The sequence below is a fragment of the Pipra filicauda genome, unplaced genomic scaffold, assembly GCF_003945595.2.
Source record: "Pipra filicauda isolate LSUMZ 115617 unplaced genomic scaffold, ASM394559v2 scaffold296_size2174093_pilon, whole genome shotgun sequence".
In the NCBI taxonomy this organism is placed as follows: domain Eukaryota; kingdom Metazoa; phylum Chordata; class Aves; order Passeriformes; family Pipridae; genus Pipra; species Pipra filicauda.
In genome coordinates this window covers 86,748-99,134 of record NW_024104416.1, presented here as the reverse complement: position 1 = coordinate 99,134, position 12,387 = coordinate 86,748, and the positions used below count along the sequence as shown (strand labels likewise).

The 12,387-nt window shown below is 46.3% G+C and overlaps 1 protein-coding gene across 5 annotated transcripts in view; it reads right to left on the bottom strand.

Moving 5' to 3' along the window:
• The window catches only part of PEPD (peptidase D), a 192,767-nt gene that overhangs the window by 135,321 nt on the left and 45,059 nt on the right, over nt 1-12,387 (bottom strand). For 2 of the 5 annotated variants that reach the window (XM_039383049.1, XM_039383050.1), the window contains one exon: nt 6,636-6,708. The exons of 1 other annotated variant lie outside the window; for it this stretch is intronic. In XM_039383049.1, the coding sequence (XP_039238983.1) occupies nt 6,636-6,708 (73 nt within the window). Of the gene's footprint in view, nt 1-3,922; nt 3,951-4,497; nt 4,565-6,635; nt 6,709-12,387 lie in introns of those variants that run through there. 2 more of the 5 variants (XM_039383048.1, XM_027732849.2) reach the window with 2 other exon arrangements.

The following is a 12,387-nucleotide window of genomic DNA, read 5'->3' as shown; positions in this document are numbered from 1 at the left end:
CAGACTACCTACTGCAGCACAGCTTGGAAGCACAGCACAAACTTTCATTTTCGGGTACCTATGGCTGTAGAAAGGAGGAAGCAAGTTCATACAATCCTAGCAAAAGCTACTGAAAGTTTTAAATCAGAGAGTGAACCTTAGACTAAAAATAGGCAAGGCTTTTCAGGTACAAAGGTGTGGTCCAGTAACTCAGCAGCGCACAAGAGGCTGAAAACGCTGTTATCCAAACACGATCATCCCCTGGAGTTACAAGATGCAGGGGCCTGGAAATCATTTGCTCATCCTATGGGACATTCATAAAAGGGATGAGAGAACATCATCAGATACCCTTATGTCATATGTTACTCTCAGATCTTTGTACCTGCTGATAAAAAGAAAAAAAAGGCAGAGGTTGTAGCACAACCTGTCTCATGTTTTGCTTCAAAGGAAGGAAAAAAGTCACCTTCATTGCAATTTTACCCACTTCACAAGTTTGAGATCTTTTTCTGTGATTTAAAAAAAAAAAAAAAAAAGAAAAAAGAAAACGAGAAAATTCTGACCTCTCTCCTCTAGGCCTACTCCTACATCCTAGAGCTCATAGGAAGCTGCTACAAAGGCACATTTTCATCTCCCTTAAGTCTACTATTAATGCTTTTATTACGCTTAAAACCTTTGACAATCAAAATGAGAGTCAAGGAGAAATAATTATGCCAGGCAGCAATTCCTACTGGTAGCCCCACTAAGCCACTCTAAGCATGCCTTTTACTGGGACCTTAATGCTAGAGCTGAAATGCATTCTGGTGCAAAATGGTGGTTTTCTGCACATTTCCTCTAAGCCCACAGCAAGTGTGTTCTTCCTTGGGCATAACAGATCTCACCTTCCCCGTCTGAATGTGCTGCCACAATATTAATCCACAGCACAATGTGGCCTCTGCAGTTCTAGACTGGCAGAGGTTTTTAGGGGCACGGCCTTGGGCTCTGTTTTAGGGCTGCTGTAGCAGTCACAGTGGCTGAGCATGCTGGACCCCACAGCAAGGACTCTGGGACCTGAGGGCTGGGCTGAGTCTCGCTGCAAATCTTGCTCTTAATTCATACCTTGGACAGCACAGGCTTGTCAGGCAACACACCTACTTTCACAACTGAAATTCTGCAAAGAAAACCAGCTAAGTTTCAGAGAGAAATTGAACTTAGCAAACTTTGCTTCCTCCACAGCTTTTGTTCTCTCTTTCCTCCTGCAAGCACCCAGATACCAAACTGAGGGCACCCTCATGGATGCACTGCCAACACGGCAGGACACCCACAGGTGCTGCTTTGCCTGCAGAGATTGGGTCACTAGACACAAATGAACCAAGCACGAGCTTCCCACAGCTTACACAGAGAGCTCTTTCCAGAGACGAGACTGAGAGAGGAACTCAAGTCTTACAAGAAGGAGTATGGCTGTACGCCTGGCTTTCCACCACAAATAATCTGGGAAGAGAACCCTCACAGTACTCAAGATCACAAGAAAAAAACTTCACACTAAGGACTGGCTGTGTAACCACCTGCAGTAAGTGGGTAGGTGTATGTAATTGCTTCACACATGTATCAACCCTGTACCTTACACATGCAGGTACAGTGTAGGCAGTGTACAACTATGTTATTTGCCTGCTAACAATACTGCCACAAAACTCTACCTAGAGAAGGAACTACAAGCTTTCCATGTTGGTCTGTGATCTCTAATCACTCAGCTATATCACACAAGACACACAAATCACAGAATCTTAGAATGGTTTGGGTTGGAAGGGACTTTGAAGACCATCTGGCTCCAAGCCCCTGCCATAGGCAGGGACGCCTTCTAGACCAGGTTGAGCAAGGCCTTATCCAACCTGGCTTTGAACACTGCCAGGGTTGGGTCACCCACAACCCCCCTGGGCGATCTGTTCAACGTCTCACCACTCTCACAGTAAAGAACTTCTTCCTAATATCCAGCCTAAATTTCCCCTCTTTCAGTTTGTACCCATTACTCCCTGTCCTATCACTACAATTCCTAATGAACAGTCTCTCTTCAGCTTCCCTGTAGGACCCTTCAGATACTGGAAGGTGCTGTGAGGTCTCCACGCAACCTTCTCTTCTCCAGGTTGAACAGCCCCACCTTTCTCAGCTTGTCTTCTCAGGGGAGGTGCTCCAGTCCTCTGATCAACTTCGTGGCCTCCTCTGGACTTGCCCCCCCAGAATTATCAGAATTGAATGAACTGGCTGGTCCTTCAAGGTCGGTTTCCAAGGTCTCCAGCATCTCCAGCCACAAACAACTCAGAGCTCTCCTGCAGAGTTACACATTTGATAGCGAAGTGTATTTGATACAAGCACTGCTTTGTGCTGCAGGCCTCCAGGAAGCTTCTGCAAATAAGCCTTAGTCAGCATCACAAGTGGCTACTTGCAAGACCAGGACAGGACAAGAAAAGCTCAGCTTCCTCCTTTTCTCCAGTCTGGTTCAACAACTGCTCAGTCTGATAAAGGCCTCCCACAGTAGCTGACAGTTTCCTGCTGGCTGCCACACACAATTTTTATGATCACTTAGGCCCAAGCTCACAGAAGAGCTCTTTTATTTTATTACAGTGGAAGTGAAATGTGGCTAGGAACATTAAACTACATCTGCTTCTTTACAGGATATTTTTCTTTTGCCTGGAACTGCTGATTTTCAATGCTTATTTCAGAAGTTTTATATCTTCAGAGAGCTTACATTTTGGCACTGTATGATCCATCTAACATTTTGGATTTGTTGCAATGCAACCACCAGAACACACTGGTAACCAAAAACCCTATTTTATTTCTGGTTTTCCTACCCTTTCTCAGTTAACCTTTTGTACTTCTGGTTCTTTTCAGCAGAAAATTCATGGAACGGCCATTTCTCTTCTACTGAGGTCCCACAGACAGGATGCAGATTTCAATGAGGATGAGAAACCACTGAAACTACTTTTCAACGAGTTATCACTTGTTTGTTGACTGGGCCTTACTTGTTTGTTTGTTTTGAGTAACAGATTTATCAACATCAGCCTGAAGCCTTGACAATTTCCAATGCTGTTCCCACACCAAATACCTGAAGCTCAAGAGGCCTACACTTAGCAGCAGCACAGGCACAAGCAAACGGACGATACAACGAAGCAGTAAAAGCAATTAGTGCTGTTCAAGACGTGAAATGGATGTTGTCTTCACGGCAAACTCAGCGCTCCTTGTGCGGTCGGCTGTGGAAGTCTCAGAGCCTCCTCACGCCCCAGTCCCGGTTCGATCCAGGGATGCAGGAGCATCCCTGCCCAGGGAACGCCTGATCAGCGCTGGGGGAACCCTGGGCCAGGAGGGGACCCCACCGGGAGGCGACCTGTCCCCAGAGACACCGTCAGAGCCCAGTCCCAGACCCGGCTTTGGCAGCCACGAGAAGTTACCCCCTCATTTTGATAAGAGTTTTTAATGGCACCTTCCTACAGCACTGGAAGAAATGGCTGAATTCAGGTATAAAATGCGGGAGAGCCCTCCTGCTATGCAATCCAAGCCAGCTTTAAGCGTCACTTCCAAACCTAACAGAACCGAAAGGATAACCCACGGCTCGGGAGAAGGCGCTGCGAGCCGACCCGGCGGGGCAAGGGGGGCCCGTGGGACCCTCCACAGCTCTCCCCGCCCCGCGCAAAACCCGAAATCCTTTCGGGGACCCGCCGCTGCAGCGCGGGCAGCCCGGCCGGCCCTGCAGGCTGCCCGGCCCCAGCCTGTGCCCGCCGGCCGGGGCACCCCCGACCCGTCCTCACCCCTGCGAGACCCCGCCGGGCCGGGCCGAGCCAGGAGCAGGGAGAGGGGAGCGGGGGCAGCCGGGCTGGGAGCGGGGCGCACTTGCCGTGCCGGGAGCGGGGAGAGGGGAGCGGGGAGCGGGGAGCGGGAGGCAGGGATCGGGGATCGGGACGCGGGGCGCACTCACCCCGCAGCCGCGGCCATGTTCGCTCCCGGCGCCGCCGTCACGTGACGGCAGCACCGCCTCGGCGCGGGGGGACGGGCGGGGCGGGGAGAGGCAGGGGTACGGACACGGACACACGGACACGGACACACGGACACACCGCTCTGTGCCCCGGGTGGGCATGGACATGGACAGGGGCACACCGCTCTGACCCCCCCAGCTGGGCACGGACACACCGCTCTGTCCCCGGGGCTCACACACCGCTCTGTCCCCGGGGCTCACACACCGCTCTGTCCCCGGGCACGGACACACCGCTCTGTCCCCGGGGCTCACACACCGCTCTGACCCCGGGGCTCACACCCCGCTCTGTCCCCGGGGCTCACACACCGCTCTGTCCCCGGGACTCACACCCCGCTCTGTCCCCGGGACTCACACCCCGCTCTGTCCCCGGGGCTCACACACCGCTCTGACCCCCGGGCCGGGGCTCCCCACCCGCCTTCAGCCACAGATCGGTGATGGGACAGGCCCTGGGCCGGCGCTCCCTGTTTCTGGACGGGTGACATCCTTCGGGATGCTCTGCAGCGGCCCCGACCCCTCACCTCGTGCGCTGGCTTCTTGTACACCAAAAAATTACAGTCATGGAAGCCAAGAGCTGCGTAATGTAAATACAGCCTCTCACAGGGATTGCTGTCTCACCTCTGGACCTCCCCTAAATAAACAGTTGCTCAAAAACCCGTGTAACGCGCCGTCCTGCTGTAAGCCCTGGAAGAGACGCTTTCCACCTGCACGTCGAAGAGGAGGAGGGTTTCACGGCAGCCTTAGGGCACGGTGTGCCGGAGCCATCGCCAGCCCCTGGGCTCGCCCCACTCTGCCGTGTTTCGCTCCTGTTCACACAGATTTCTTCAGAACTTGAAGTGACTTATTCTTGCCTCAAAATTATAAGATTTACCTGAAGAAACCATCATAGGGCAGGGTTCATGTGCCCAGTAACTCATACAGCCGCAAAAGGAAATAAATACCCAGGAGCATGAAAGACCAGATAAGGAGTGAGAGACTGGAGCTCTGCTCTGTGACCTGAATACAGTGTCCGCTGCTCTGTGCCTCGTAAAGCAGCGATAAGTACAGCTCTGAGCTGGCAGGTATCCCTCCCTCCCTGGAAAGAAAGCCTCAGTCCTCACTCTGCTGCTCCTCAGCAATGCCACTGCTCTGTTGGGCTGGCACTGATCTCAAAAGCAAGTGCTGTGATACGTGAAATATTTGGCTACTGCGCATGGAGAGTCTGCTTCGACCACAGAGCTCAGGGAAGACAGGAATGCAGGGCACTGAGAAGAGGGGGCAGAGGACAATCATAAAATACATGTAGCTTCAAGTTCCTGCTTGTTATGACAGATCAGTGCAACGGTACTAAGAAATGTGCATGATTACAATCTTTCTTTTGATTGGCCAAATTGTCCTCTAGAAGTTGGGAGAAAAGTGCAGCTACTCAGGCACAGCTGGCTCTGAAGTGATGTGTGAAAGCTGCAGTGCAGGCACAAGCAAAGATTGATTTCAGGAAGTCTGGAGAGGAGCGTGTTGATTAATAAAATTAGAAAAGCCAAGTGGTGTTCATTTAGCTCTTTATGTTTTTATGTCCAAAGGTCAGAGACCTTTAGTACAAAATATATAGTGAAATAATCAAAAGCTTCTTTCATGAACTGCACATTTGACAAGTAACAATACTTACTTTGGGCTCCAAATTCATGGATAAAGCCCCATTTTAGACATAATTGATAGGCTGTTGAATTTCAAGAACCTTCCTTCAGTTTATGCAGCCTGGAAAAAAAAACTTAATGTGAACTGTAGCAAAATATTTTACCACTTTAAGTTCCCTAGTGGTGCTCCCTTCTGCTTAGGCTCCAGCAGAATCACTGGGAGGAGGCAGGGATGCTCATTTTGCTTTTCCTTCTCCTGTCACGAATAGGGAGAAAAGACTAAAGCCTTCAAGGCACTCTTCCAAATACTGTCATTAGTGGCTTCGGGCATTCATCCTTCCCTGCTCCCCTTTGCATACCCCTACACTTGTCCTCTGTAATGTACATTGTAGTATCTGATCTCTAAAATGGGTTTTCTCTGTCCTGTTTATTTCAATTTCCTCACCTCTTTCCCTTGGTCATTTAACCTGCCTTCCAAACACAATCACCAGATTTAGAAGTTACCTGCAGAGTATTAAATCTCAGCAGAAAATAAGACTACATTCAGTGGGGGAGGGGGAGTTTTTATGTTGTTTATTACCTAAAATACCCTGTTCTCATGTCTCAGGATTTAAAATAATGGAACTTCTGCACTGTGCACAAATGAAACTCATTTGCAAGGAGGCTGAACCGGCAGCCAGCTGAAATGCCAGCCACAGGAATGATACTGGCTGCCAGACTGGGAGCAAGACCAGCTTTATTGCACACATAGATAATTCTCATTCTCTCTGCGCTGCATTTGACTCTGCAACTGAGATAATGCAGGGGTAGACCTTAATATCTGAGAGGCTAGTTTAGAGCAGTTCCCTCTACACTAAGGTTTGACTGTCACTTATCTCCCAGCAGGAGTTCACTCTGTGATCAAGAACACCCTCTCTGAGGCTGAATGCCAGATTTTGCACTTGTGGCAGCTTCAGAATTCCCACTGTAGCTGTTTGGACATAAAAGAGATGCAACACTGCAACATGTGATGGGATGGAATTCTGCACTGGCCCTCTGTATTTTACCTGTTCATACTGCTGTCCAGGCAGGATCCAAAGAGTTCAGCACCATCAGTGCTGAGTGCTTCTGTTATCTTAGCTGAAAAGAAATAATGTTAGGTTAATAAACCTTCTTTTTATTATACAAAAATAACACAACTGTTGTGAATACAGGTCAAGGCATGTTCTCCTGGTTTTAGGGTCCGATAGATGAAAATCCAAAGCCACACTGAGAACATGGGACCACGGTAAGAAATCTGGAGCTGCCAATACCATGATATGAAGTGGGGAATAGGGTCTGATGAGTGACTAAAGTCACCCTCCCTTATCTGGATATATGATTTCACTACAAGTTTCAACTGATTTCCTAAATATCTAGAAAGTTTCCATACTATATGTAGCACCACAAAAACAGAAATAATGGGAAATGCTGATTTATCAGCACAGAAGTTTTTCTAAGTTCGATTGGATCTGTGTTTCTGCTGAATATTCCTCAAAACTTTTGGAAGGTAGAACACTGCTGGCTGAAATGCTCTGTGACCTTCTTCGCTTGCATGGGGGAGCACTGGCTAAGCAAAGAACAACAGGTAGATTTTGTAGGTATTTGAGTAAAAGTATTTTATTCATTATAGGGTCAGCTGTTAGTCCAAAGTAATTACACAGTTTGCTGTGTTAAAATGTGTTAATACTGTGGGGTTTTTTAATAGAATCACTACACATGGACCCCTAGCTGCCTTTGTTTGATACAGTGGCCACAAGTCTTTAATGTGGAATTGAGATTACAAGGTCCCTTCAAAGTAACAGATTGAACAAAAGCATCTGCCTTTAGCATTTTCATCATGAAACAATTTTGAGTTAATTTTCCCTGAAGCACTAAATGTATACTGCTGTATTGATCTTTTGGATCTTGAAATAAAAGTGTGATTTTCCCAAAGCCTGCTTGAACTAAATTATTATAAAAGACAAGAAAGGTAAAGCATTACATTGCCTCATTACTCTCACCATTGACTTTCACTTCAGAGTAAGAAAATCTAGTATATTCAAAGTGTGCCCATCAAGGATCAGACAGTCTAAGGGGGCTTCTCCAGAGATTGATTGATCTTCAGAAAATGTTATAATTTTTGAGGTTTTTGGGATTTTTTTAGGTTCCTTAGTATAGACTGTAATTGTTTCATTTAAATCAGTCTGCCCACCAGTATTTATAAGTTGCTGCCACAGAAACTACTGTCTCATCAAAATGTATTAAAACAGCACTATCAAAACTGCTTGGAAGACTTCTTTGTGGGAGGTTTGGTTTGTCAGGTTTATTTAATAATCAGTGGCCAACGTGGTGTTCTCTGTCATGTTTCTCTAATATCTCTGGCTGCTTGAAAGAATCAATTTTTGTATATTGCAACATATTGGTTTGCTTCAATAAAAGGAGACTCCTCAATGATTTGCAGTCTGTTTGCTCATATATTGTGTTTTTTGCTAACCCACGGGCCAGGAAGGCACAGTTTTTGTCTGTCTGTGTGTCCTTTGCACAGTGCCCAGCACCATGGCTCCTTTCTGTTTTTCTGAGGGTTGTGTGCCCTTGTACTGCATAAAAAATGTGCTGTGTGATGTGAGTGCAGTTCAGTCATGGCCAATTGCCAGGTATAAGAGATAAGCCACTATCCTGTGTTTCCTTTTTTATAACCATTACTAGTTAGAATGGTGGATGGACATTTTTGTTCCTTCTAAGTAAGTTTTAACAAAAGTGAAATTTTGCTATGGGAGGTTTAGGAGATGAATGTAGTAAGAATCACTGGAGCCACCACCCCAACAGCATCACTGAAGTTGCAGGAGACACCACATCTGGGAACAAAATTCCTTTACATTACTCATGATTTATTTCCTCAGCATTTCTCACTTCCAAATGCACAGCCTTTTTCTACAAAGAGAGTGGCTCACTGGCTGTATTTTCAAAGGCACAACCAAAGGAGCTTTGCACTATCTGCTAGAGTAGAAGTGTGGAAAGAGGCTGGTCAAGCTTCTGTTCTGTGTTACAGAAAATTTCTCTAGCCAGCATATATGAACATATGACCATTTGTACAATGGGAAAGCATCACTTCTCATGCAAGTTCCCTGTGGTACCACAAATTTACCTCAACCCTTGCAATATATTGTGCAGTTATAATATAGAAGATGTTTACAAGTCTTATTTTTTCTTTCATTACTGTCTGCATAATATACTCTCCACCCAGTGCATAACAAATCCCCAAACAAGCTTATAATATGCTTATGTAAATAATTTCTCAAAACAGTAATGCCTCCAGGTTTTTGCAGATTATGATCCATATCTTCACACTGATTTAAAGTCAGATTTCCCACTTTTTTGGTAAGAAAATCCTCTTTAATTATTGTTTATATAGAATGTATTTTCCACTCTGAGATCTTGCATTAAAATTTTAAGCCACTGGTTTATCAAGATCTGCATTTTGTTTATGATGAAGAAATTGCTTTCTCTTACACGGACATATTAGAATTGTCTGAAATTAGTTCTTTCAGGCTTTGCAGAGGCAACATTTCTTTTTTCTGCTTGAAACAGTCCTGCCCTCCTTGCTAGGAAAGGAAGACATGCCTCTTGTGATGCTGCCCTCTAATGCCGGGAACCACTGCTCCTGCAGCTCTGCCTTTCTCGGGCTGTGTGGTGTGACAACAGTCGGTGCAGGGATGGCAGCGAGGTTGCCATGGAACCGTGTCTGCCACCACAGGAACTCGGTGGTGCAGCCGTTCCTGGCCAAAAGTCATCAGTGCTCCTGCCCCAAAGTGTCTCCCAGGGTTGGCCCTCAGTGCCAACTGCAGATGATGAAATAAATTACTTCCTTTTCCTACAAACCACTCATCTAATCTCCTCTGCATCTGACTGGAAATTTAACCCAGCTGGCTCCTGCCTTCAATTTAAACCCCAGAAAACCCCAAGTGATAAGCAACTGGCCATCAGATTATCTAATCACAGTTTATGTCCTGGGACTGCAGCACTGGTTCAGTTTGGTCAGACCACTTGCACTCCCCAGTGTCCAAAGCCCACTCCCATGAGCAAGCTTTAAACCTGGGAGCTTAGGAAGGAACAGGGGGATTGTGTAATAACATCCTAGAGGACAGAGAAGATAAAGAACAAGAGCTTGTGAATCAGGGAATTCAGTTATCTTTTGAACTGTAAAAAATGGCTATTTTATACAACTGCTGTCTCCTCAAAAGACAACGCACAGTCTCTCTCCAAGCAGTGGAAACTGTGCCAAAAGCAGGGAGTTCACTAAGGGTGTTATCCGTCTCTTTGCCTTTTAATGAATCAACTGACTAACACTTATTTTTTAAACGGGTCATAGTTACAGGCACTTTTCAAAACCTACCAATTTGATAAGAGTATGACTCAGTTTATTGTAGAGACAGCCCTCATTTGCAGTGTGCAGCTGTCCTCCAGGTGCCTTGTGCTGGCACCTCCCTGCACAAGTCACACTGGGCACAGGTATCTACAAAGTGACTTGGATGCACGCGTGGAAATGAGGCTCAAGGAGAGTCAAAGTGGGCAACAAAACTGATATTTACTGTCACCATCTTCTGCTGCCCAGCCTCTGAATTCAAATCTCATTGTCAGTTTTTAACCTCGCAGTTATGAATGTAGAGGTGATGGTTACCTGCCGTCTCAAAAAAACTGTGTTGCTAAACCACCCTTCGGTTCTGCACAAGTTTAAACTACTGTGAGGACAGTTTCCCTTGGTTCCCATCAGCACTAGCAGTGTTAATGTCATTTGTGCTAAGGAGATTCAGAAAGGAAGCTCAAAGAATGTGTGTGGTTTAACTGTGTGTGTGTGGTATTTCCAAGCATCCTATGTTTCAGGTGGCATCTGTCTGCATCCTTGAAAAGAAAAAGGCTCATACAATTCCACTGATGTGGTGCTACAGCTGTGCCGTTTTTTCTGCCTTAAGCCCTGACAGGCATCTTTGTTTGTTTGTATGCAGAGACCCTGTTTGAACTGTTGCCTGGTGTCCTTGCTTTGTATGCTGGCAGGAGAGGTGATTTTTGTTTTGTTTTGTTTTGTTTTCATTTTCAGAAAAAGTGGTAACTTTTTTTGCATCTATTACTGTTGGCAGCCATAACTCTTCTAGTCCAGGCTCACATCATATGATGGCCAGAGATAAAGGCTTCAGCTTCAGAAAATAATGTGGGTTCTCACTGAGTCCCAGAACTGGGGAGATGCCAATCAGCAGCAAAGTGCAGGCTTCGCCCTGGGCTGCTGCTGTTAGCAGGCAGCCTGCTGTCCTCCAGACCCAGCTTCCTTCTCAGTGATAACATTTAGGGCTTTACCGTGAATATCAGGAGGTATAAGGCAGGTACAATCCAGAACAGTTCCAATATTAAATGTGACGTGACAGTGCTAATTTAGGACCTGGCCTTGTGCATTTAATTCCTGCTGATTGAATGTTCTAACTGTGCAGCAGCCCTTTCGTGATAACACCTTTCCTCTTGTATGGAGTAAGGGCAGAAAAGAAACAACATTGCTGCTTTCCCAAGGGGTAATTTTCACTTGTTTCCAAAGAAATAACCGACAGAGAAGGTGAAACCTCTTCTGGCTCAGGCTTCTTTCTGGAATCCCACCTTAGGGCATTTTGGTACCGTCCACCAGCTCATCAGCAGCTCCAGGCTGCACACAGCTCTCCCTCGCTGTGTGAGGTTTTCCCAGTTTCACTCTTCTGCAGCAAGAATGGGAAAACAAATCTCTGAGCCACACCACAAAGCGGGCCCAGTGACAGGCTGACTAATGGTGCTTTGACAACATCCAATAGATTTTATAGAGATTAAGGTCTCGTCAGAAATTTGTCAGCAGTAGTTTAGGAAATACTTGCGGAAGATTTGCAGAGTGAAGAGCTCTGTGGGTGTTTGCTGTTTGGCTATCTACATAAACAAACAGCTGGTGCAGCTGGAATAAAATCAGCAAAGTTGTTACCAATTTAGATTCTTCGGGCATGTCTCTGCTCCAGGCACCGAAATGACTGTACTGGAGCATACTGGTACCCCAGCTATTTTTAAACTACCTAGCTTGGTCCTGGAGGAAGTTCAGCTACAGTAGCACAGAGCTCATCATGGATTCATTTACTCGGCTTTTTGGCTCAAATATTAGTGCCAACGGGATTAGCTAAACCCTTTTAAAATGAGAAAAAGGAGATACAAAGGACTTGATTCAGCAACAGTCTGATTCAAAGAGAAAACTCACAGTTGCTCACACTAGGAGCTGTGACAGGCTACACAGATGAAGAGAAGAAGCTTAAATTTGCTATAGTGGACAACACAGAGGGGCAGGGAGCCAGAAAATGCAGTGGCTGCTGTGGAGAAGGGTCTGGCCTTTACTGTGAATCCTCCATGTCACTGCAAATGGAAAATGTCACATGGAAAAGAAGGAGACTCCTTTTAATAAAGAGTCACTGGGGTAATGTGCAGTAGAAGAGGAGGAGGGATTGTGTCTGGACTTGTTTATCTGCAAGGAGCTTTATGTGCTGCAGGAGCTCTGACTTACTGCTTCTGGAAGGCTTTTCTAACTCCAGTGTCAAAGTTCAGGGACCTTTCCCACATTCCCAGTGGTAGCTGGCAGAACCACCCCTTTGTAATGATTTCTTATAACAGTGACTTGTTTTATGCATGTGACTCTTGCTCGTTAGGAGCTGGTCAGACAAGCAAGACAGGCAATAGCCCAAGGCAGTCAAATGTTCACTGTGTGATGACTTCTGGCTAAGAGGAAGGACCTAATAACCTATTGAC